The sequence below is a fragment of the Heteronotia binoei genome, unplaced genomic scaffold, assembly GCF_032191835.1.
Source record: "Heteronotia binoei isolate CCM8104 ecotype False Entrance Well unplaced genomic scaffold, APGP_CSIRO_Hbin_v1 ptg000323l, whole genome shotgun sequence".
NCBI lineage: Eukaryota > Metazoa > Chordata > Lepidosauria > Squamata > Gekkonidae > Heteronotia > Heteronotia binoei.
In genome coordinates, this window is record NW_026800017.1 from 885,481 (window position 1) to 912,024 (window position 26,544).

Sequence of the window (26,544 nt, forward strand, 5' to 3'; positions counted from 1 at the left end):
TCTTAGCGTATACCGAATCCCCTGGAAAGAATCCCCTAGTGGCTTCCCTGGTTTGGGGGGAACTGCAGAGGTCCGTAGCCCAGTCAGGATGCAACCTGTCTAGCCTAGTGATCAACTTCCTCCCCATTAGCAACTCGGCAGGGCTTAACCCGGAGTGGGGGGTGATTCTGTTCCCAAATAGGAAGGCTGCCAGGCGGTGGTCCCAATCTTCCTGTACAATGCGACCCAGGGCCTCTTTAGTGGTGTGCACCATGCGCTCTGCTTGGCTGTTGGTGGCTGGATGGAAAGGAGCGGACCGAATGTTCTGGATGAGGTACCTATTCATGAATTCCTGGGAGGTGAAAGCAGTACCATTGTCCGTGATGAGGGTCTCGGGAAACCCATGAGTGCAAAAGACCCTTCACAAGGCTCTGGCCGCCGCCACAGTGGAGGTTGAAGCTACGGGAATCACTTCCAACCACTTGGTGTACGCGTCGACTAGCATAAAGAATATTTGGCCCTGGTATGGCCCCACAAAGTCTAGGTGTAACTGGGACCACAGCCTCCTGTCGGACTCCCAGCGATGGACAGGGGCACTGGGCGGATCAGGCCGGGACTCTTGGCAGGGTTGGCACCTTCTAACCCACCCTTCTTTCTCCTCGTCCATCCCCGGCCACCATGCATAGCTACATGCCAGGGCCTTCATACGCACTATCCCCGGGTGTGTTTCGTGTAAGGCTTCCAGCACTTGCTTCTGCAGTGGGGGGGGGGGAAGCACCACCCTGCTACCCCAGAGAATGCACCCCTTGTGTATGGACAGTTCTTCTAACCGTGATGCGAATGCCCTGAATTCTGCATCCAGTTTGCCCACGGGCCACCCCCTTCCCACCCAGTCTAAAACACGTGCGAGGATGCGGTCTCCACCCGTGGGTTCAGCAGCGTTGAGGGGCCTCTCGGGTAGCGTCTCTAGAAGCATCACATGGTGGGCAGGGGCAGGATCCGGATCCATAGAGGGCAGCGGTAGGCAGCTGAGGGCGTCAGCATGTCCCATAGCTTTTCCAGGGCGGTGGACCAGGGCATATGTGTACAAGTTGAGGAACTGGTTCCACCACAGGACGTGCTGTGACAGAATTTGCGGTGTCTGGCGGTCTGGGGCGAGGAGGCCCAGTAGCGGCTTGTGGTCTGTGGCAATTCTGAAATGCCTACCGTACAGGTAGTCATTGAATTTATGCACACCGGCCACGATTGCCAAGGCCTCCTTATCTATCTGGGCATAGTTGCACTCCGCGGGGGTCAGGGTCCTCGAATAATAGGCCACGTGAACCTCCCTCCCGTCTGGGAGTTGGTGCCCCAGTACGGCACCCACCCCATACGGGGAAGCATTGCAAGCCATGATCACTGGTAGGGATTCGTCAAAATGGTGGAGCACATCATTGGAAACTAGGAGGTCCTTGACTGCCTGAAAAGCAGCGGCCTGCTTCTTTTCCCAGACCCACGGGGCGTGTTTATCGAAGAGCCTATGAAAGGGTTCTGCGATGGCTGCTTTGTGGGGCAAAAATGAATGATAAAAATTTAATAAGCCCAAGAAAGTTTGTAACTCCGCCTTGCACGTGGGGGCTCGGGGCGTGGACTATTGCCCAGGTCTTGTCGGCCATCGAGTGGATTCCCACGGCATCTACAGCAAACCCCAAGAACTCTTCCCTTGACACCCCGAGGGTACACTTCTCCCGCTTCACTTTAAGTCCCGCCACCTGGAAGTGGCGGAGTACCTCTTGCAGACGGCTGCTGAACTCCTCAGCGTCCGGGGCTGCGATCAAAACATCATCAAAAATGGTTGCACTCCGGGGATCCCTTTGAGAAGAGAGTCCATTATGCTCTGAAAGATTCCCGGAGCCACACTAACCTCAAATTGCAACCGCCGCACCCGAAAAGCTCCCCTGTGAGTCACAATGGTATGAGCCTCTGCTATCTCGGCTTCCACCGTGAGTTGCTGGTTCTCCTGGGCCAAGTCCAGTTTCCCAAAAACCTTAGAGCCTGCTAGGGCTGCCTGTATGTGGCTGACCACCGGAACGGGGTATGGATTGTTCTGGAGTGCTTTATTTATTGTGCACTTATAGTCAGTGCATATGCGCACATTTCCATTCGGCTTCACTGGAATGACTTTGGATGTTTCCCATGCAGCATAGGATACTGGTTCTAGCACTCCCTGGGCCGTGAGGCGGTCCAGTTCCGCTTCTATTTTTGGATTAAGAGCGAAGAGAACTCGCCTGGCCTTCAGCCTTATCGGTCTCACGTGGGAATCGAGGGGTAAGGTGATGGGAGGCCTTTTGTAGCACCCCGGGGTCCCATGAAACACTTCCGGGAATTCCCGGCACATGTGCTCGAAATTTTGCATTTGCATCTGCTGCACCCCCACTATTTGAATACCCAGTGGTCGAAACCAGAGCAGCCCCAGTAATGTGGTGAGCTGGCGTTTGACCATGAGTATGTCCAGCGTGCCCTTAAAGTTCTTAAACTCTACCCTTACAGTTGCCCAACCTAAAATCTGTACTGGGTTTTTCTGGAAGTCCCGCAGTATGAAATCAGCCGGTCGCAGCCGGGGCCAGCCACTGGGGCAAAGTTTTCTTAGAGACTCCTCCGAAATTATGGAGATGGAGGAACCCGAGTCCAGCTCCATTAGGCATGGAGTGCCCTCAGTTAGGACCGACATCCTGACCTTATCAGGAGTGGTGAGGGGCAAGTTTATTACCTGCAGGCTAGTTGATGCGGTCAAGTAGGCATCGGTCGAGTCGTGGTGGGTGGACTGGCGTCTGCAGTTGGCCTTGGCCCGGCAAGCCCGCGCTATGTGGCCCACTCTTCCACAGTTCCTGCAGTCCACATTGTGATAGGGGCAGTCCCGTTGCTCGTGTGGATCTCCACTGCTGGTGCACTTGGTGTTGGCTGGTCTCTCTGTTGCTCGTGGAAGAGAAATCAGCGGGCGATGATGGATGGCTGGGGCAAGAAGTGCCCGGTCAGGAATCGAACTACGTCTTCATACGTTTTCTCCGTGATCTTCGCGGGGGCCGAGAGACCCTTTGCGATCTTGAATGTGGCCTCCCTTCAGACACTCAGGAGCACGTCTCTCTTACGACTGTCATCTGTAATCATGTTCGCACAAAGGTAGCAGTCAACCCGCTCCGTGTAGGTCTCCCACCTATCGGGGTTGGCGGGGTCGAACTCAGCAAGGTGGCCCGTCATCCTACTAGGGTTAGCCATGGCGGTGGTGGGCGCTTCAGTCTCCCTTGACTGCGTGCCTTCCTCGTCTCCGGCCAGGTCAGCGAAGTCCCGCTTGGGGAGTTAACTGGCTAGGATCCCACCTTCGTCGCCAATGTAATGTACTGAGTGATGAGACGTGTTGAAGGCAACATGCTTTATTAGCGAGTACATCACAAGAGGGAGAAACGCGGGCCGGGTCCCAATTATATACATAACCCAGAACAACCCTCAGTCTGGCCAGGTCCAATCCTGGCCAGTTAAACTTCCCGCCACAGATCTTGATTGGCGGAGCATATTTGCGAGCTTACGTCCGGGGACCAGTGGACTCCCACTGGTCACCTCTGTAGCTTCGCTGCGTTGTAACTTCAGGACTGAAATGCAAGACACAACAATCCTCCTCTTTGCAGTCCCTCCTCATCTTGGCTATTTGCTAATCCTTTTCACCACCATCACTGAATTATGTCTTTTACTTCTGTATTTGATATTTATATGGCATGAAAATGCAAAGAAATTTAAATAACACATTTGCACTGACTTTTTACTTTTTATCTGTCACATTACATCTGGGTTGCTTGCTGTCTTCAAAGGTAATTCTGAAAGTAGAAACTTGAAGAATCAAAACAGGAAAGAAGAGACAAGAGTTGCCTGTCTGCATTGTAGTTTTTAAAAAGGGCATATGTGTGCCAGCACAAGACAAAAAGAGCAATCACAGAAATTATATACAAGTACCGTTTCCTCTCTATATCACATAGACTAGTGGTACTCAATCTGGGGTTCACAGAGAGCCAAATCTGAAATTAATCAATGTTAAGCCATATAACTGCTATATTTCCTATACACCACCTTACTGAACACACAGAGACAATAATGTAGGATATAACTGTTCATATTAAATTTGTATCTGTAAGCATTTAAATTAACAGATTAGTTCTGAGGGTGTAGGGTTGACTCTCCCCTGTTACCAATGAACCTTAGCCAGCCCTTATGTATCTGCATTCTTGACATCTCAGTATAAGGAATGGGCTCTCAGAGGAGCAAGAGATCCTGCAGGGCCCTGATCTCAGCCAGGAGTTTGCTCTGCAAGCCCTGGCCCTAGTTGAGGCTAGTCAAACATCCTTGGGACAAGGGATAACCAGAAGGTATTGATCAATTGTAATGCTCTGTGGGGCACATTGTCAGTGGTATCCTTCTGTGGTCTCAATTTTAATAAAGCCTTTTTCATCTTTGTGTTTTTCTGATATTTGTACTCTGGAATACGTTCATCCATTATGTTCCATTTTCTTTTCCTAAAGTTTCTTCTTGTACCACCTTTGCATCATGAGGTTTGATTTCTTTTTTACTATTTCATTTTGTTGTCACATTTTAGTTTTCTTTTTTCCTTTATGAACTAGCAACAGTCCTGTAAAATACTTATTTTAACTTTCTTAAATAGAATTTGAACAGCAGACAATTCAGTATTCAGTAGTTCTTGTAGTCCTTTGGATGAACCACTTACTCGCTCACAGCATTTTGCGTCATGGCAACTCAATCGAAATAGTGCTAATAAATTCTAATTTTGTGCCATAATACTAAATTGAAATGTCCATGAGTTTAAAAGTCTGTCTCTGCCAAAAGACTGTCACAAATTATTATTCCTTTTTCTTCCCTTCGCTACCCACAGCTTATATCTATTAAAAGCTGGGTTGAGTTATCGCTTTCCATGTGTTTTAAAAACTGTTCTTGATTCAATATTGAAGGAAGAGCAAGAGCATGTAGTGCAATTGCCTTTTATATATATATATATATATATATATATTGCATTTCTTGAACTCTTTGTTCTGACTAAGAATTAAAGTGCTGATCAGCAGTTCCTCAGAGAGCTGACTAAATCATGCAGGACACAGAGATCATGATGTAATCTTCCTTTCTTTGCAAGCGCTGTGATAACTCTTCTGTCCTATCTCTCTCCCTTATTGTTTGTTGTTTCTATTTTAGGGTGTGAACGGAATGTCTGTGGATGAGAAGACTGAATCCCCCATGTATGTGTATGAGTCAACAGTCCATTGTACCAATATCCTCCTGTGCCTCAATGACCAGCGGAAGCAGGATATTCTCTGTGATGTGACTTTGATTGTGGAGGGGAAAGAGTTCCGAGCCCACCGGGCTGTGCTGGCAGCGTGCAGCGAATACTTCTTGCAGGTCTTAGTCGGGCAGACAGAAAATGATCTGGTGGTCAGCCTGCCGGAGGAGGTACAGTATAAACCATTCCCCTCTCAAGGAAATAAAAAACTTTTTAGCATGGAAATGTGGGGGGAGAAGTAATAAGGTACACACCTTTCTCACACCTTGGTTATCTGCAAGTCAGCTAATCCTGACAGTTTTAGAGATAAATCTTATCGGAATGCATGTTCTCATTTTCCATGTTTGCCTATTAGTAATGAGGGCAAGAAATTATGCATAATCCCACTCCATCTTTCATGGGGGAGAAAAGTCTTAATGGTTTGCACACCTGGAAGAAATGGACCCAATGCGTCCACCTGCAAGAGCAAGCAGAAAAGGAAGGCTAACAGTGTAGTGGCCATGGAAACTGACCACAAAGTTAATCTGCTGCTGAAACAAGAGCTGGAAATATGTGAAGTTAGGAGGAGTCAATGAATTATAGGAAGGGAAAGTGTACCTGGTACAATGCATTGAAGAAAACTGAGCTTCATCAGGTCTTTCACTTAGAAGAAGATGTAGCGATTAGTGTGATTTTTTTGGGAGGTGTGAGGCCTTGGTTTCAAGTTGTTTGATAACCCTTCCAAATAACTGAAAAAGCCTACTCATAGTCCTCTCTGTTTGAGAAACATGGTATTCTCCAACACTTAAGAGTTGTAAAATAACCCAATAGATCAGGTGTGTCAAACTCATTTGTTATGAGGGCCGGATCTTCACCTTGTTAGGACAGGCCATGTGTGTCATAAAATGTAATGCCAGGTAGACGAGATAAAAACTTTATAAAGAACACAGACTAATCAACCTAATCCAACTTAATGGCTTGTTGAGCCTCAACCAATTGAAGGAAGAGAGGCTTGGCTCAGTAGTTCTGTTGTGCAATTGAGAGAGCCTGGCAAAGCTAGCTCTCCTTTCCCCACTTCCTCCTCAAAGGAGGAGCTTTGCTCTGTGCCTCCTGTGCAATTGAGCAAGCCAGCAAGTTGTGATGCAGAAGGAAGCAAGAGAGGAAGAAGGAAACAGACAACAGGTTGTTGCTCGCGGACCTGATAGGAGCCCTCCAGGGGCTTGATTTGGCCCCAAGGCCGCATGTTTGACACCCCTGCAATAGATAGTGGCTTCATTCAACAGGCTAGCTATAACTGAGGCACTCACAGGATTTCTAGAGGAATTTTTAATTTAAAAAACCTTACAATGTTGAATAAACTGAGGCATGTGTAGGAAGACATGCATATTTTTAAATATAAGAATAGGTATTCAGTATCACTTTTATCTGGCTGAAAAACATAGGTGCAAGATGATCCATGTTTCTGTTAAGTTTTATTTATCAATTTAGAACAAGTTACCTGTGGAACAGTCTCTCATTAAAAGTACCCATATTCATGCTCAAGTATATATGAAACTTTGGGGGGGGGGAGTTGCCTTTTTTTTTTTTTTTGTGGTTGCATGAAGGTTCAGAAACTAAGAAGTTTGGATTTGCAGGGCAAGTTTGTCTTGTTTAACTTCTTTCCTCCCTCATAGTTCCTACCAGAAGAAAGCAGAAACTCCTTATTCTGGTAGTTAATATTCCACTCTGGCTTTGCCCTGTTTGAACAGTGCCTTTAGGAAGCTATTCTAGTTCTGTACTCAGTACCATATTCTTATCAGAATAAATTGCACTAGTTCAGAATTATTCTGAATATTAGAGATCAGCAGCTCCACAGACAAGGCAAGGAAGTTGACTTTCTGTCTGAAATCTGCTCTATGTTTTTATGGAGATTATGACATTGATATGCACAGTCCAGAGTAAACGCTATATGTCAAGTAGGCTCCTTCATCCTTTCAGTGGTTTGCAGTGTAATATGGGAAGCATGTGGGGGGTATGGATTAACAGCGCAGACACATGTGTATGAATCAATTACACAAAGTCTTCTGCTGTCTTTCTGAACCACTCTGTATCCCAGCTTTTGTGTTGTTCCTCTTCAAAATCGTTTCAACATTTCCATTATACTACTTTGCATTAAAGGTGGGTTTAGGGTCTGCAGGTGGAAGTAGAAAGGGCCGCCAAGTCACTTATGGTGAACCCATAGGGTTTTCAAGGAAAGAGATGAACAGAGGTGGTTTTGTCATTGCCTTTCTGTAGGTAGCAACCATGGACTTCCTTGGTGATTGCCCATCCAAGTACTAAACAGGGACTGACCCTGCTTCGCTTCTGAGATCTGACAAAGTTCTATCTAGGTCAGGGTTTAGGGTATGTGTGTGTGACTTTAATTGCCTTAGTGTTCTGAAGTAGTTACGAAATTACCCAGTACTCTCATATCTTGAGTCATGTGTCATGCCTGGATCCAGAATTATCTTGCTAAGCATCATGGTTCTGTCACACACAGTATGGCACGCTTTGTTTATTGTGCCTAGAAACAAGTGATGCAATTCCTGGATTAATTTCAGGAAGATTGTGCAAACTATTTTCTTTTTTATAAAAGTGTTAGTGTAGTAAACAATAACAGTTCAGATCTGTTTTAAATCTCCCTTTGCATGTTCCCAGAAGACTACCTGCATAGGTGCTGTGGTTATATAGATGGCAGATTTACACAAATGATGCATGCAGGTTTTTTCTACTGAGCTTAGATATCTGGTTTGCATTCTCATATACAAAGCAAGTCTGGCTTTAGCTTGACTGGCTTAATTCTGGTTATTTTAAGCTCCTCTGTTCTTGAGCACTGTAAGCAAAATCCATTTAAGATTTTGTTTGTGCAGGCTTTACAAGTTGTGCTTATCTAACATACTAGTTAAGAGCACCAGCTGTGAGCTACAAGTTCCCAGTTCGGATCCTGGCTCAGTGATGAACTGCGTGGATGGATTTTGCTATCACTCAATCAACATTATAACAATAATAAAGAATATTGGACTGGTTTGACAAGATTCCTTTGAGGACTTCTGGGAGTGTTGTGAGCCCTTAGGAAAAATACAACTGATGTTCCAAGTGGTGGTGGCAATAACAGTGGGAATGCTCACAATGGTAATGTTTTCTGGGACACTGAATTCAAGTCCTTGGTGTTTCCTTGAGTCAAGTGCTTTCTGTGGCCTCAGTTCTTCATCTCTGAAATGTAAATAAAAGTAACAAGGCAGTTAAAAGCATTAATGTGACAAGGAAGCTTAATCTACCTTGGTCCTTATAGCTATAAATCAGAAGAAACATCTGGAGACACAGCATTCTTGTGCCAGTTCTAATAAACAAGTGCTAGCATTTTTGCAGTTTATTCATATCAATACGAAAGCTGTTGTAAAAGGTAAAAGCCTAAGGTTGATTCATCATGTGTGTATTTGGTAATTTGACTTGTGTTTTTGTCTACTGCTTAGTTTTGTGTGCCTGAAGAAGCATTTTGGGATTCAAGATATATCTCTTCATCCGGGGGGGCGAGGGGGGAGTAGCTTTAAAAAAAATCCTTTCTCTACTTTTAACAGTAGTTCCTGTTTAAATTCAACCCAAATCAATTATTTCCACTGAAATGGGTTATTACTGTTGAGAGGGTTTGGTCCCTATTCCTGTTGTTTTTTGCTTTATTTAATCACAGAAACCAGCCTTCCTTCCTTTAACAAGGCATTTAATTAAGCTTTTAATTCATGATAAGGATTTAAATAGCACTTGGGAATTTTTTAATGGTTTCCACTTCCCATCTACATTACCAAAAAGGGGGAGGAAAAGGTGCGACAGAGAGACATACGTGGCTGTCGGCCAAGGGTATTGTAGGTCATGCCAATATTAGCTGGCAGCAGGCCATTATCCAATTAACATTGCTTCATCTCTGCGAGTAATAACTCTTAGGAAAATGATTGAGTCATTCATGGTGTAGTGGTGCTCTACTTGAGAAGTATCCAGTACTGTATAGAATAGTGTCTGATTCACTAGGGATGCCTGCTCTTCTTTGCCAATTAAAGCAAAACAACATGAGCCATATCTGAAGGTGAAACATGAGTGGTTTTTATCTCTTCCTCTTTCCTCTTGCTCTTGACAACTTGAGATTTTAATGAAAAAAATTAAACTCACTACAAATTAAGTTTTGGTCATAAAAGAGCAAGCAAAGAAACAATGGCTCATCTGAAGAATATTTCAGTCATAGCTTTTTTCCATGACTGAAAATGTTGGACTGGTGTTCTCAGCATTGCTGCCGACGTATTCAGCTATTGCAAATTTCTGAGTACCATATTAGGAAGTAAAAATTATTGGCTTATGTGAGCATGGGAATGTTCACATTCACATATTGGGAATGTTTTTTTCTCCATCATTCTAATGGTTCTGGTATTTTTGTTTACATGTAAAGAAATGTAGAAAAGTTAAATGCATATAGTACGTGTCATTTTTGTATTTTTCCGCCCTCTAAGTATTTGTCTGGGATCCACTGCAGGGCATGTACTGATTTTCCGCAATAAGTTCCCTCAACACACTCAGTATGTCATCCTTTTCCTTCCAGATTTGCACATATTCATGCCTTAGGATACTAAATGCTTTGCATGAAGAAATGCAGGCTGAAGTTGGAATTCCGATTTCTAGGCTGGCAAAGGACAAGTGTGTTTAGAAAGCTCATACATTCAGCACCATGGGTGGGATGAAGTCAGACAGCCAGTGTGACTGTGTTTCTTAAGCACAGCAATGAGAAATCCTTGCAGCTGTTAACTGTCCACGCCAGCCTACTAGCCTAAGGGGGAAAATGCTGGGAATTAGCCAACAGAATATGATTGGGTTCAGGAGGAAAATCAAAGACAGCATGAATGAGGTCAGTAACTGCTGCAGTGCTATTCAGGCTCAGAGAGATTATGACTTTTTTGTTTCAGTGTTTGTGCTTTTGGAAAATCAACAGTATTCAATTACATGCACGGCTTTTCTCAGTGTATGCACTGTATACAATATGCATCACCAACATACTTATTGAATGCAGCCTGTCTGATTGCCACAGTAATTGAAGGGTTCAAAAAAACAAAGAATGTTTAAAGTAGAGTTGCTACTGTTTTTATGGATAAAGTCAGGACATTTTTAAGAGCTACATCACAAGCTGGAATTGTAATAATCTGTACATATTATGATGCTCAGTAGTTTAATAAAATATCAAGTCTATAAGCAAATTTTGGGCAATATAATCTTGGTGGATCTACTGTCATACCATGCACAAACTATATTAGGCCACTCGTCTATCCATCTTTTGTATGTCCTTTTTAAGTTCTAGAAGCAAGATAATTCAAGTTATGCAGTACTGTACAATGATAGCCAAAGGAAACAAAACATTTAAAAGATGGGAAGAAAACATGTGGAGAAGGAAGCAGGAATTTCTTGACAGGAGGGCTAAAAATCCAATTTTAGTCAGTCCTCACTAAAGAAAAAGTCAGGAACCAGGAAGAATTCAGCACATAAAGCTTTCTTCTAGCATGGGCATTAGTCAGGGGAAAGTACATCTACTGCCTTTTTGCCTGTTAGAGGTAAAGCCTCTATCTGTTAGAAAGATACAAACCTTTTTGTTAACAGGGTAATAACAGCCCCATTTGCATGTGTGACGGACTACGTTTGTTAAAAGCTTAAAAGTCCTGTAGAGACAGCTGAAGGACTGCGAAGGGTTAATTCTTTACAGACAGCCTTGAGTGACAGGCTGCTCCAAGCAGTCTGATTGGTTAGCATCAGCTGAACAGAGGAAGAATTGGTTAGCATCAGCTGAACTGTATAGTGAGAAGAATGCAGTCTGATTCCAGCCCCAGCTGAGAAGAGTTTAATATTGACAGCTTTGGAATTCAGCCCTGACTGAGAATAATTTTAACACGGACAGGAGAACTGGGAGAAAGTTGGCAAGCAAGTTTGGGAAGTCAGCAAAGACCCCCATTCAAGCCAAGAAAAAGGGATAGATCTTCTAGTGAGAGGAGAATTTCCCTACCCAGTCAAACAAGGAGTTCGCTCTGAAGAGTACAGAGATCTCTGGTCTGGTGTGGTTAGAAACTGCCTTTAGAGACCTTAGGAGTCAGTTGAAAACTCAAGATGAGTAGTGTTTCAAGAGAAGGGGTTTGGGTGTACCAGCCTTCTGGAAACCAAGAGTCAGACAGTAATCTGAAAACACTGGGGGGGGGGGGGAATCTCTCAACATAAAATTTTTTAAATAACTGTGAATAGCTTGAGAAATTCTCATTAGCCTGAAACATAAGAACTAAAGTCTGTGCATGTACTGGGTTTACCTTATCTATATTGAATTACCTCAGAAATTTTACCCCTAGTTTTGCCTGACCTTTCCCCCCTCTGTGTCAAAATATTTTGTTAATTTGGAATATAAAAACTTCTTGAGTTACATTTTAAGTTGTATAATTTAAGGGGGCTTCCATTCCTTCCTTCAGGTTCTTGGGCTGAGCAAACAGCCAAAATATCATATTGTGACAGGGTGGGACACAATTCTTCAGGAAAGAAGAAAATAGACAGCTAGGGTGGCTCAGTCACAAAAGGAAAAGGAAAACATAGGGAAAGTCTTGCCTCTGAGGGAGGGAAGTAGAAAGAGTCATCATAACATGTTACAGGGAAAGCGTGTATGACCAGCACGTATGTGCATACACAAGTTTCTGAGAAAAAGAGAATGTGCATTCACTTGATAAATGCAACTGGGAGCCACTACGGGGAAATGTAGGATTTAAATCACAAGTTCTGCTGTACATGCATTAAATGTAGTATAAGACTTGCTCAACACCTATATAAAGAAAAATCAAGTGTACATTGTGCATTCACAGTAACTGGTGAGCAGGGCTTGTGGGAGGTCAGGAGAGAAAAGATTAGGCGTAAAGGAAAACATTCCAAAGCATCTTTTTTAGTGATCATTGTGGCAGCAACAGAGCAAAAGAGAAAGATCCTTTTCCCTAGCAATCCATGGCTAAGAAAGCTAAGGCCCACTTTACATGTTTATCATTGTAAATGTGAAGAATAAATGCAACAAACACATGTTTTGCAAAAGCTGGTATGATATAGATGTGTGATTGGCTGCAAATCCCAGTAGAGTGTCTAGTTGGGGGGGAAAAAATCAGAGTTCGCCACTTGATAATGTGCGAAGTAGCCTTTGTTCTTTCAGATACAAGCAGGCCATTTAAGGAACAGCCTGTACATAAGAGTTGCTGCAGACATAAGTTCCTTATATATGGCAACAATTGAGCAAGATATATTTTTGTCACCGATTGGGCAGATGGCTCCAATATGACCTGCTTTCCTTTCCATTCTACAACCCCACCCCCACCCTATTTACATGCAGAGCTTTCTGCAGAATGGCAGTTTGCATCTATTAGTTCTTCAAGCTAAGCAATAAAGCCAAGTTGCATGAACGGTTACATTTCATTATGCTTAGACCACCACAACCACTGTGATCACTCGACATTCAAAGCACCTCGTAAAGGATATCTTCATTCTATAGACTGATTGTATAGAATGTATGCTATTGTTCACATTCAGCTGTAAGCCTGCATGCCAATAACTGGAATGAATCGTAGCATTATATGTTGTAATTGTATTTTGGGTAACACAGCAGCACGATTGTGCTTCAGGAGTCAGAGGAGGCCACATATTTGTATAGACATTGTTGTGTATATGTATGATTGTGTATGCCATATCATATTTCTGTAACATATATATGTGTACCTAAGATTTCATTAGTCCAGTAGAGACATAAACAAACACTTGAGTTTCCCAAATGACATGGACTTTGTTGGTGTTAAACTCTATTTCTTACAGTTTAAGATTGGCTTTTCCCAGACCACTCTGGCATTGCAGTTTCATAATTTGTCTATTATAGTTCGGCACACAATATAAAATTTATCAAGAGAGAAATTTTGTGCTAACTCATGGAGTATTTGCACAAGTAATTAAATATTTAGACACAAGTGAAGTTAATATACTCCTTTTTAAAGAATGAGAATGATGAATGGAACACCTTTTTATTCTAAAAGAGAATAGCCCAAATATCTTTTGGTGACCCAAATTAATTTTTAAGGATATATGTACAATTACCCTTTCAAATAGAAGTGATTTCTTTTTTTGTGGTATCCTTAATGACAGTTCATTGGAGAGTAAACTGCTCATGGTTGGGTTGCATCTGTTTAGGTGAAGTGCTTTACTGCTTAAGTAAATGACTACTGTTGGAAAGGTTAGGTATGAATGCACCTAAGGTACCAGTCATGATGGAATGGCAGGTCTGGGGGGGGGCGGTTTGGGGGGGTGAGGTGGATTAAATGTATAGCTTCTTATTGTAGATAGCTTTTTGATCTTAAAAGTACAAGCATGCAAGAAAGTTCTTTCCCTCTGGTCTGCTGATAAGAAGATATTGGATTTATATCCCGCCCTCCACTCCAAAGAGTCTCAGAGCGGCTCACAATCTCCTTTACCTTCCTCCCCCACAACAAACACCCTGTGAGGTGGGTGGGGCTGAGGGGGCTCTCACAGCAGCTGCCCTTTCAAGGACAACCTCTGCCAGAGCTATGGCTGACCCAAGGCCATGCCAGCAGGTGCAAGTGGAGGAGTGGGGAATCAAACCCGGTTCTCCCAGATAAGAGTCCGCACACTTAACCACTACACCAAACTGGCTCTCACCAAACTGATAAAAGGAATTGTGCGATGGAAAAGGTCCTGAAGAATGCATTGCAAGCTCAGAAACTATGGCTGTCCCTCCCTCTGGTGGTAACTCCTGATCTTAATTTTTAAAAAAGCAAATGGATCTGTATACCGCCAAAATAAACATCATATACTCAAGCCTACCTGTATAATGTTGTGCCCTTTTCATGCTAGAAAAACCATTTTGGGAGAAAGCAGAGAAGTGACAGGAGAAGTGCTGCATAACTTTTTTTCACATCCCATTCTCACCTGAAGTAGCTTTACCCTTACAAGATTTCAGATGATTGCTTGCAAGGATGCATCAGGAACCTGTCACGTTGGAAAAGGCACTGGGAGGCTATTTAGAAATATTCAAGCACCAACTTCTCTACCCTTTCTCTGCTCCCATCACTCCTTCCTATAGTTGGCTTTCTTGCACAAAATTAACTGTCAGGCTACCTTTATATGTCTTTGCATGCAGTTTGTGGTTTGGTTGACCCTCATTCGTATGTTGTACCACATTGCCAACTGTGAATTTACCCCATAGTGTGTGGGTTTTAAGAGAGCATTGAATATAGCCTCTTCCAAAGCACTGGCTCTTCCTTTTGAAGCCAAAATTATATTTAGTACATTAAACACTCAGGCCTAGGAATGAAGTTCAGAAGTTCTACACCAATCCTATATTGTAACTGATCCAATCCTATATTGTAACTGCTGGGATGTAAGTAGAATCTCTAGGTTAAATAGCTGCTGTAATGTATGGTATGAGAGTAGTTTGCTGGAGCTGGACAGTTCCCCTAAAGCAAGGAGAAATCCCCTTTCTAAAATTCACAGCAGCTGTACTTGTGCTGGGAACTAAGATGTCATCCTTCAGTGATTAGCATAGGGTGTAAGAGGTTTGTGGCAGACGGGGTATTTCTTCTCTGGCTTTTCAGTTTTTAAAAAGTTAGATGAGTTTTGAGTTTATGTTTTGTTTTGTTTTTTGGAGCATGCTATGCTTGTACATTTGTATACATTTCTTTTAGAACCACCAATGTGACAGGTGATGTACACAAAAACTAGTCTAACCCAGCAAGCCTCTTCTATTCTACTCTTTTGCTTCTTCCAAGGTAATCTTGTCAGAATCTGGATTGGCCAACAGGTCCCTCATCTTCTTTTTGCTTATAATGGTTATGACTGTGGACTCAAAGCCACTGTCTAATTGTTATGCACGAATAGTAAGTATTTCTGCGCTTATTTGCATTCATTAGCTGTAGGTAGTTCCTCTGTAGGGGTTCCTAGTCTTGTTTTCACAGTGCTTTGGGCGGTGTTTCTGTGCTGCGTGAATTTTTATGATCTGTTGCATGTTGTTCATGCAATTTCCTGCCCTGTAATGGTATCGGCTTTCCAGGCACTGTAGCATACAAACGAAAACCCAGGAGCCTGTATTAGCATAAAATGTCCCAGTTCTGTCAGTTTGATTAATTTGTCTCTTTGTCTCCACTCTATATGATAAGTGCTATTAATGGCTGCAACACTTCATATGTCAAAGTCTTTCTTCCTAATGACTTGAAAATGTGGTTTATTTCCCCCCTTTTTGTATTATTTTTCTCATTTAGCATTCCACTCAAGTATAGATTTATGCTGCGCTCTTTCATTATCTTACTGGTTGCAGCACTCAAGTGATTACATATGGTGTTGGGGTATGCGTAAAGATGTGATCCCGGGGGTAGCAGCTGCTGATGCAAGCTGAAAATAGATCCTGCGTATGCTCAGCACTTTCCCCAGAGGTCTTTTATTTATTAGTAACAGTCTTGGTGCAGGACAGCTTGGATCCTCATTTAGCAAGATGACTTTTTGCCTTTCAGAGCAATGCAGTGACTTTGCTGTATTTACTGACTGCTGTGTATTATTTTTTCCTGCCACTGCTCTTTGTATCTAATCTATGACTTTACCTAACACCGCTTGCAATATAATCTCTTTTTTTTGTAATAAAGTCAGAAAATGACAGACTCCATTTGAAATGGTGAAACCAGGCAAATCTAAAATTTTCAAATTAAATAATCCTATTTGAAGACAGCATATGTACATGGCATGCTGATTTAAACTGAACTCTCCAGTTTTTCTCCAATGATTTTCTGTATTCCCTACTGTTTCCCCTATTCTCCCTTCCACACGGGGGGTATTTTGTCTACAGGAAATTCATTCCAAGAGATTTTATCTGCTTTTTAGTATTGTCTGAGGAACAAGCCCAGTCCTACACACAAACACTTCAATTTTTCCTCGGTTTTTTATTGTTTGGAAAACATTATTATTTTCATAGGACCTATTTATATTTGTTTGCTTATATTTTCTCCTAGGCTGACCTGTCTCCTGAAGCCTAGGTTTGGTAATAATTAGGATAGGAGATTTACCATATCCTGTAGCAGTTTGACCTGTTTACTTCGTATAATAAAAGCATTCCTGAATAAGTAAAACAGTAATGTTCTGTGTAAAGTGTAGGAAAAGACCATGACTCAGTGGTAGAGAACATCTGCTTGGCAAGTAGAAAATTCCAGGATGAATCCCCAACAGCATCCCTAGTTAAAACAATCAGGTAGTAGGTGATGGGGAAAATCTGTGTTTGGAGAACCACTGCCAGTCACAGCAGACCATACTGTCTTTAATAGACAAATGGTCTGATTCAGAATAAGGAAGTTTCATATGTATGTACAATATTGGGTTGGCTTCCTGTGTCCATGACACATCGGCACTGGATCCATTCCAGTCTGGCCATGGGACAGAGATGGCATTGGTTGCTCTGACAGCGTTGCTGTTATTGTTTGATCTTGTTGTTGTTTGATCTTCACCTTGTTGTTGTTTGATCTCACAGCAGCATTTGACACAGTCAACTATGATCTTGTGACTCATCACCTCACGGTTGTGGGGTAGTCTTACAGTGCTTTACTTCATTTCTCCATAGTTGGGAACAAAGGGTGGCACTAGGGGAGAGGGTGTCAACTGGGCACCTCCTGATATTTGGAGTTTCCCATAGAGCAGTCCTCTCTCCAGTGTTTTTTACCATCTGTATGCACACCCTCGTGCAGCAGAGCTTTGGGCTGGGATGTCACCAATATGCTGTTGATATCCAGTTATATCTGTTATTAGATACCCCCCCCCCAGATTCTGCCCCAAAAATCTGACCAAGGGTTTGGAGGCTGTAGTGGGGGGGTTAAAAAAAGAGCAGGTTGAGACTGAATCCGGTAAAGACTGAGGTTCAGTGGCTGGAGGGGGCTTTGGGTCTGGGGCACAGACTTCCCACTCGTGATGGGACTCCACTGATACTGGTGCCATCTCTCAGGAGTTTAGGCATGACTCTAGATATAAATTTTAAAAATGAATAAATGAATACTACCAGTGTACTAAAAAATCTCAGGTGCTGTTGATTCTCCCATCCTGTTGTGTTACTGCAACCATTTCCTTTCTAATGCTTACATAAAATCTATACTATTTTAGAATAAACATATATAATAATTTTAAAAGTAAACCATGGTGTATCTGGTCCCTTTCAGACAGAAATGGACTGGAAATGGAATTGAGACTGAAAGCCAGACTTCTTGAGTGCATAAAGTTCAGTGTTATTCTGAGTCCTCCCAGTTACTTTAGTTTTCCTTGGAAGACTGTTAGGCCTGGACTTGCAGACACTGGGCCTACCAATCAACACTGGAACTAGAAATGCACCACTCAGGGAAGCATCAGTTTATTTTGACAAACATGTTTAAATGTGTGAAGCTGCCTTTTACTGAGCCATCTAGGTTAGTACTATCTGCCTAGCAGTGGCCTACCCAAAATCGCTAGCAGGGCCCTTCCACAGCCCTGTAACCTGAGGTCCTTTTAGATAGAGGTAGGGGAACTGAATCTGTGTCTTCTGCATTCTAAACCTGTGCTCTGCACCTATGGACCCTGCTGGTAAAAGGTGGTTCTCTTTCCCACCCCACACACAGTGGTATATGCAAATTTAGTGGGTAGTTTCTGATTATTATTTCATTTGATTTTTAAAAATTGCTAACTTTGTGTATTATTGTTGTATTCAAATTGGTTTTAAAGAAATATGACAACCAAAGTCGTGTTACTCCTCCCGTGCCAATTTGTATCATTATTAAATTCCTGCCATTTAAAAATTTCCCTATCTTCCATTTTTATTGTCTTTCACTGAAATGTGCTTCTTTAGGACATTTGTAACCATTCACACTAGGAAGATGTCCCTGTAAACTGCTAGTCCTCAGTTTAACAACCAAATCTCTCTGCTCCCACCCCTTCTATCTTACTCATGCAAAATGACATCTGACACTTCACTTGATTTGTCTCACCCTTGCAAATACTCAGTGGGGGGGAGGTTGTGTGTGTTTCCACATCTATGGAATATTATTCTCTTAACAGAAATGGTAATAGCATATTACACCAAGCTCAAACTTCTGGAGACGGTCTGCTTTTGCAGCATAGTGTCAACCCATATTACTTTTGTTGTTGTTCAGTCACACAGTCGAGTTCGACTCTTTGCGACCCCATGGACAAAGTCACGCCAGGCCCTCCTGTCTTCCACCATCCTTCGAAGTCTGCTCAAATTCGTGTTTGTTACTTCAGTAACACTGTCCAGCCATCTCATCTTTTGCTGTCCCCATCTTCTTTTGCCTTCTGTCTTCCCCAGCATCTTCTCCAGTGAGTGCTCCCTTCTCATTTGGTGGCCAAAGTATTTGAGCTTCAGCATCTGATGTTTCAGGGAATAGTCTGGGTTAATTTCCATTAGGACTGACTGATTTGATCTTGCAGTCCAAGAGACTCTCAAGATTCTTCTCCAACATCACAGCTCAAAAGCATCTATTCTTCCGCGCTCAGCCTTCCTTATGGTCCAGCTCTCACAGCCATTCATTACTACTGGGAATACCATCGCTTTGACTCTGCGGATTTTTGTTGGCAGGGTGATGTCTCTACTTTTTATTATACTGCTCAGGTTTGCCATAACTGTCCTCCCAAGCAGCAAACATCTTTTAATTTCATGGCTGCAGTCACCATCTGCAGTGATCTTGGATTCCAGAAATGTGAAGTCTGTCACTACTTCCATGTTTTCCCCTTCTATTTGCCATGGTGTGATGTGGCCAGATGCCATGATCTTAGTTTTTTTGATGTTGAGTTTCAAGCCTACTTTTGTGCTCTCCTCTTTCACCCTAAACAAGAGGTTCTTTAGGTCCTCCTCACTTTCTGCCATTAGAGTAGTGTCATCTGCATATCCGAAGTTGTTGATGTTTTTCCCGGCAATCTTAATTCCGGTTTCTGCTTCATCCAGGCCAGCATTCCACATGGTGTACTCTGCATATAAATTAAATAAGCAGGGTGACAATATACATCCTTGTCGAACTCCTTTTCCTATTCTAAACCAATCAGTTCTTCCATATCCCGTTCTGACCATTGCTTCTTGACCCTTATACAGGTTTCTCAGGAGACATGTGAGGTGATCTGGTACTCCCATCTCTTTAAGGACTTGCCACAGTTTGTTGTGATCCACACAATCAAAGGCTTTAACATAGTCAATGAAACAGAAATAGATGTTTTTCTAATGCTCCCGTGCTTTCTCCATAATCCAGCAAATATTAGCAATTTGATCTCTAGTTCCTCTACCTCTCTGAAACCCAGCTTGAACTTCTGTAGTTCCCAATCTACGTACTGCTGAAGCCTAGCTTGTAGGATCTTTAACATGACCTTGCTGGCATGTGAAATGAGTGCAATGGTGCAATAGTTTGAACATTCCTTGGCATTACCCTTCTTTGGGATTGCGATATAAACTGACCTTTTCCAATCTTGTGGCCACTGTTGCGTTTTCCAAATTTGTTGACATAATGTGTGCATCACTTTAACAGCATCATCTTTTAGGACTCTGAATAGCTCAACTGTCCCACATTACTAATTGGAGCCTAATAAATGAAAAACAATTTGTGATTAATGTGATTTTGTTCTTTGAGATCCCAAAGTGTATTTATCTGCTGTTGGTATAATTCATAGACACATTAACACAATATAATTGTGGTTATTTCCCACAGGATTAATGGGATCAACAAAACGTGTTGCCCAATTATGCCTAGGGCACATTACAGCACCGGCAGTATATTATAGCACCACCCCAAGTATGAATCTACTTGTGGAGGTGCTGTAATGTATGGTAGGCATAATTGGGCAGTATGTTTTGCTGATCTCATTAGTATGAACAAGTGGGAACCCATATGGACTTGAGGGAGGTACCTCACTTCCTTTTCTCCTGTTTCCTCTTTCCCTTTCCTGAAAGCCCCCATAGTCCCTCTCCTTTTCCTGCTTTCTTCTCTCCTCTAGGGTTACCAACCTCCAGGTGGGGGCTGAAGATCTCCTGGAATCTCCCAGTTACAGAGATCAGTTCCCCTTAGGATTGCAAGATAGAGGTTGGGAAATCCCTGGAGATTTGGCGCTGGAGCCTTGGAAGGATGAGGTTTGGAGAGGGAAGCAACCTCAGAAGGATATAATGCCATAAAGTCCACCCTTCTAAGCAGCCATTTTCTCCAAGAAAACTGATTTCAATCATTTGGAGAGCAGTTTTAATTCTGGGTGATCTCCAGCCCCATGTGGAGGTTGGCAGCCATAGTTCTCCTGGAAGAAATAGCTGCACTGGGGGTCTATGGCATTATACCAGTCTGCAGTTCGAACTATTACACCACACTGGCTTTCATAGGATAGCTGACGGTGAACAGCATCAGGTAGCCAGGCCTAGTTCAGTCATGTAAGTTGGGTGGTATCAAATCACCCAGAGGTTGGTTCCAAGCCTAGGGTTGCCAGCCTAAGAACCTGGAAATATCCCAGAATTACAACTGCATTCCAGACAACAAAGATCTGTCCCCCTGAAGAAAACGCCTGTTTTGGAGGGTGGACTCTATGGCACTATATTTAGCACAGGCCTCTTCCCTCTTCAGATTGTACCCAAATATTTTCAGCAATTTTTCATCCTGGAGCTGGTAACCCTAGCTAGGCCTGGCCCCAGTGAGTTCTCCCTCAGAGGGCAAAATAGGCCTGGAAAGGGCCCTGCCCCCCTTACCTTTTTACTAACAGAAACTGAAGCTGTGAATATTGTAATTGCCTAGGAACAGCCACTAAGCGAATCCATTGCTTAAAGCTACATGCATTCCTTTTATCATTTTCAGATTTTTTAAAGCTGCCACTGTATTTTTTAAAAAAAGATTTCACATTTTTCTGCAACCTAGGGCCCTTTTCAGGTTTATAGAAAAAACTATCTTGCTCGTTCACAGCTCCAGTCACTGGATTTAAGTATCCAAAGACATTCTCCTGACTGTACTATTAGAATATAGGATCTACTTGGGGGTGTCTAGCTTGCCAAATTTAGTGAGAATTCTCTGGAGGGATGTTAAGAGTGTTGTTGGTGGGGTAGAGAAGAGCAAGAGTCCAGTAGCACCTCAGACTAACAAAATTTGTGGCAGGACATGAGCTTTCATGAATTACTGCAGACGGAGTAGTTACTCGTGAAAGGTCATACCCTGCCACAAATTTTGTTAGTCTTTAAGATGCTGCTGGACTCTTGCTCTTTTTTACTGCTACAGACAGACTAACACAGCTATCCATTTTTTTGTTGGTGCATGAGATGCAGTCTGTGATGTATATGGCAGGCTCTTTAATACTCTCTGTACTGGTCATGTTCTCTATCTCTGCTCATACAGAGTAATACTGCAGTACATGGACTTAGAATTCATCTTACATTTGCCTGTGAAACAATTAGCTCTATGATGAAGTAGAGTGATTCAGAATGAGCCACATATGACCTACTTATGCTGCCAAATACAACTGCCATTAGGAAATGAAGGGAATAGGAAAAGTGAAAGTCAAATGAAATGTGAAAAAATTTATGGCTTCCACTGCGGAAAATGCTGCACTTTAGAGATGAGGTTTTGGAAGGAGATTGTTCTCTTTGGTGTTTGAACACACTCTGTATAATCAATCAGGCCAAGAGTATTCTGCAATCTGCAGTGCTTTATTTCTGGGTTCTTATCCTGCCTGTCATTGCCTACTGCAGCCAAGGTTCAGAGAAAGGTAACTTTTTGATTATCTGTTATTTGGAATGAGAATTAAAGAGGCAAAGTGACGTCTTGAGTTCAGATTTTATTTTTGGAGGAAACTGAAATATATAAACCAGAAAAGAAGTATAAAAATATTCCATAAAATACAGAACAAAATATTAAGCTAGGTTTGCATTAGTGCATATCCAGTAATCCTTGCAGAATGGGACATTCCCACTTCCCCCTTCTGTAATAGCCAGCTAACCCTCCTGAAATTTTTTGCCTTGGGGGAACAGCAGAACCTGAAGAATAGCCCAGGCAGGGGCAAAGTAGGATCTACTTGGTTTCAGAGGGAAGAACTGACAGAAATTTCCACTCCCCTTCCTAATACTTAAGTGTTCTTAAGTCATTGGAACGGTGTGCTTGCATATACACTGTGCCCTTTAGTTATTTTTATTGTTGCGGTGGTTTTTATGGAGGGCTTGTTGCTTTGTATTGTCTTTGGCTTTTTAAAATGTTATTCAAATTCTTTTTCAGATCTCTAAACTACGATGATGCTAATTTAAAAGGATGTATGCATGTGTGTATGTGAATGATTAAAGGAGTATAGATACATGTGAGCAAGTACTTCCTGCAGAAGTACTTGGTAGGAGCCATTGTCATTGCCATTTTGGCTTAGGATCAAGGCAAAGGCAACTAACTGCTGAGTGAGCATGCTGCCCACCTACAATTGTGTGTGTGCATTTACTGGAAAATAATCTCCATTGCATTCATTAAGGTTGGGGTGCATAAATTTAAGCAAGCATCATCTTTTTGTAAAGAAATCAAACTGATGAGGGAGTTTTCTATGTAATCCTCCCTCTCCCCTAAAAAATGTTTAGAAAAGTAAATTATGTGAGGGAGTAGGGAGGTTGAACAAAGCAAGCAGTACATTTGAAGAAGATGCAGTCCAAAAGTGATGCTAAAAGGAAAGACAGAGAATGACTTTTTGGGAACCATTTGTTCCTTCTGAATGGCTGTAGGAACCTGTGTTTCCTAACAGTCATCTTCTGTCATTCCTTTTAGTTTTACCCGGGGTTTAAAGATGGAACACAGTGAACACTGTAGATTAGACATTTCTGGATTGTTCAGTGTACAAGGCTGCTTTGCAGGTAATGGTAGGTAATGCTGCCTTAATACCTTATTTTGGACCTTTGCTAGCAAGTATGGGAAGGGGAGATGACAGACTTATGTGAGTGAGGGACTCTTTGAAGGTAATTGGGAGAGGAAAGATCACACAAGCCCTATTTGCAATTAAGAGACTTGATTATTTCTATATACTGAAATGTTGTGTCCTTTTATCATTGTCCAAGTCCTTGGAAAAAGGAGTGGTCGGTACACAAAGTACTACAGAATCTCTCTCTCTCACTCACTGTGTGAAATAAGGATCTCAGCCTTCTAATTCAGTCATATAAATATGCACGATTGCAAGCCTGTATACTTTTACTCAAGAGTAGTCCCCACTGTGCTCATATGGAAATCAGTCAATTCAACTGAAGCACATCCAAGTACTTGTATCAGCAAAGGTTTCTTTATTCAGGTGGCTTTCCTAAGTTGTGCTGCTATGATTAGAAGTACTGTACGGAGGGGTCCAGTCTGGAGCTCCCCCCCCCCCAACCAGGACCATTAGAGCTTCCCAGGCCACCCAAACTTTTTGTATGTTTTTCCACTGGTCTTAAAGTTTATCTCCTACTGAGCAGATTTCATTACATCAAATGCATTGGTTGAAGTGTGGTTGTCGGCTTCTGTTTGAAAGTAAGGGGATAGCATATAATGGGAACAGAAATTATAAAGTCACTAAATTTGCCAAATGAGGACCTCATCATAGTTAAGAAGCACTATACTATGATATTAATTTTCGAATTACTTAATATAAGATGATTCAGCACACAGAGTGCTGTGTGTTTCATCATATAGAAATAAATGAATGAACCATCAGAATAACATTTTGCTGTTCATTATTTTATTCAGACAGAACTAATTGCAGTTATTTTCTTCAAGTGTCTCTAAAAGTTTATTTATGCTGTTAATAAGATGAGCAGCTGTAGTAATATTGGCTGCCAGAACTGTAGCCTTTTTTGAGTCACACTGCAGCATGGCAGTAATATAATATGAACAGAAATTCAAAATGAGCATGATCCTGTCTTAGCAGATGGAACCTGTTCTTGCTCACATGTATCTATACTCCTTTAATCATTCACATACACACATGCATACATCCTTTTAAATTAGCATCATCGTTCCCAGTTGAATCCACAGTCCAGATAAAAAATGATGAAAGTGATTCTGTCCTTTCTGGACCATTATGCAGTTGCTGTTGTGTCTCTAAAGTAGAAACTCATCATAGAACTACATGGAACCAGATGGCCACTTAATCCTGGTCAAAGGTACAACCAGCTCCTACCCATGAGATAAATCTAGCCGATTCAAAACTTGGGCTGCAGCTAGGAAAATATAGTTCTTTTTCTTCTGCCAGTATAAAAAGCTGCTTGTGTAGCACATAACTCCAGATGACACAATGAAATGATATAAACTGATTTATAATGATTTAAATGATAAGCAGCAGGCTTCATTTTGGGCAGGAGCTCACAGGAGCAGAGCTTCAAAACCTCTAAATTTTAGTATACTCTTTCTTTCTTTACCCGCCACCCACCCAATACTTGCTTTTGGGCTCCATTATTCAAACCCCCTGTGAGAATTTTGCTGGACTCTAAGATTAGACAAACTTTCTAATATTTTTCCCCACAAAAAATGGGAAAATAACCAAAACATAAAAAGCAGACAGATGGAAATCTTCATCATGCCACTGTGGCCACATAGGAGAAAGTAATTTAAAAAGTATGATGGGAGGAAGGTTTTATTAGGACAATTATAATTCAAGAAACATTTTAAAGTAGATGCTGAGCTGATATAATTTGGTACACCTTCTGGTGATGTCACGGGTGTGTGGCATATGCAAATAAGTTTTGCTAACAAACTCCAGCTCTTCTTTTTCTACAAAATTACCCCTGCTGAGCAGACTTGTGTAAAAGACATTCACAACTTGGAACAGCGCACATACCAGTTTGGTTTTACTCTCTGTGCAATCATTAGGCTTAAGCTAACCTAATACTGTGTAGATTTGTGCTTCTAGTTTATGTAGTAATTCACACACCTCAGGATAGTGCTTAGCCAGCAAAGGATTTTCCACACAAATATCCAGAAAGTGTAATATGATCTGTTTTGTCTGAACCAAGTATACCCTATATTGGTTGAATTCATGCTTTGTGGATGTAGAATGGCTTTGAGATATAACACCTTATTAAGTCGTCTTTATGCTTGTCTTGAGGAGAGGTACATAAGAGGCATTGTATATTAGATAACCAAGTGACTGTGTTAACCTTTCAAGCATTTCAGATCTAAATTTGCATCTGTCTCTGAAGCAGACTCTAGTGTGGAAGAGAGGTCAATAGTATTATATGTTAACTTAAGTAGCCTTTTCTTTAAGCTGTTGTCCAGGGATGTGGCCCTTGTGTTAAGTGAGAGTGCTATTTGAAGAGAATGTCTCCTTTTCCAGTAGTGCTGTATCACGCAACATATAATTTTTTTCACCCTTAGCTGTATTGCTGTGTATACAGTGAAAGCATTAAAATGCAAGCTTCAGAGTTCCAGCTTCCACTGCTACTAAAATATAATGGCAAAAAAGTCAAATTCATGATAATTTGGTATATATGGAAAGGTAAAAGGGAGAACTTTGTATTTCCAGCTCTTCTCAAAATCACAACAGTTAAACAAAAGATGAGAGAGAGAGTTAACTGTTTCAGTTTTAAATCATATAATAGCCTGCAGAACCATGGTTGCAGTCTACCAGTTAATTATTTTAATTGCCTTGTTAGCTAGTCAAGTGGAATAGGAAAGCCACTTTTGAGAGTGTATTTGTCTATAGTCCTCCAGAAATTCTCAGCATTAGGAATGTAACATTATTCCTGAATCAAATAGTGTCCCCACCACCTTAAGTCTTTAGTAGAGAACGTCAGGTTTAAAATGCCTTTAAATAAATATTTTTCCTACCATATTGCAACTGGATAAATGGCATACCTTGCCAACTTTGAAGAAGAAGAGAAAATAAGAGATTGGATTTATACCCCTACCCTTCGCTCAGAGTCTCAGAGCAGTTTACAATCTCCTTTCCCCTCCTCTCTCCACAACAGACACCTTGTGAGGTAGGTAGAGCTGAGAGAATTCTGACAGAAACTGCTCTTGAAAGTACAGATCGGAGAGAACTGTGGCTGCCCCTAAGTCATACCAGCAGTTACATGTGGAGGAGTGGGACATCAAACCAGGTTCTCCCAGATTAGAATCCACACACTTAACCACTACACCAAACTGGCTGTAGTGAATTGTTAACCTCTCATTGGTAACCTTATTGAACACACTAAAGTCAAGAAGTCATTTTAAAAATCCTTTGGTGGCATTTTTGTA

General features: G+C 42.0%; 1 protein-coding gene across 1 annotated transcript in view; it reads left to right on the plus strand.

The window, feature by feature from the left end:
• The window catches only part of LOC132590593 (transcription regulator protein BACH2-like), a 249,148-nt gene that overhangs the window by 190,651 nt on the left and 31,953 nt on the right, over positions 1-26,544 (plus strand). The window contains exon 3 of the mRNA XM_060263537.1: positions 5,209-5,463. Within this exon, the coding sequence (XP_060119520.1) occupies positions 5,221-5,463 (243 nt within the window). The 5' untranslated portion in view covers positions 5,209-5,220. The remainder of the gene's footprint in view (positions 1-5,208; positions 5,464-26,544) is intronic.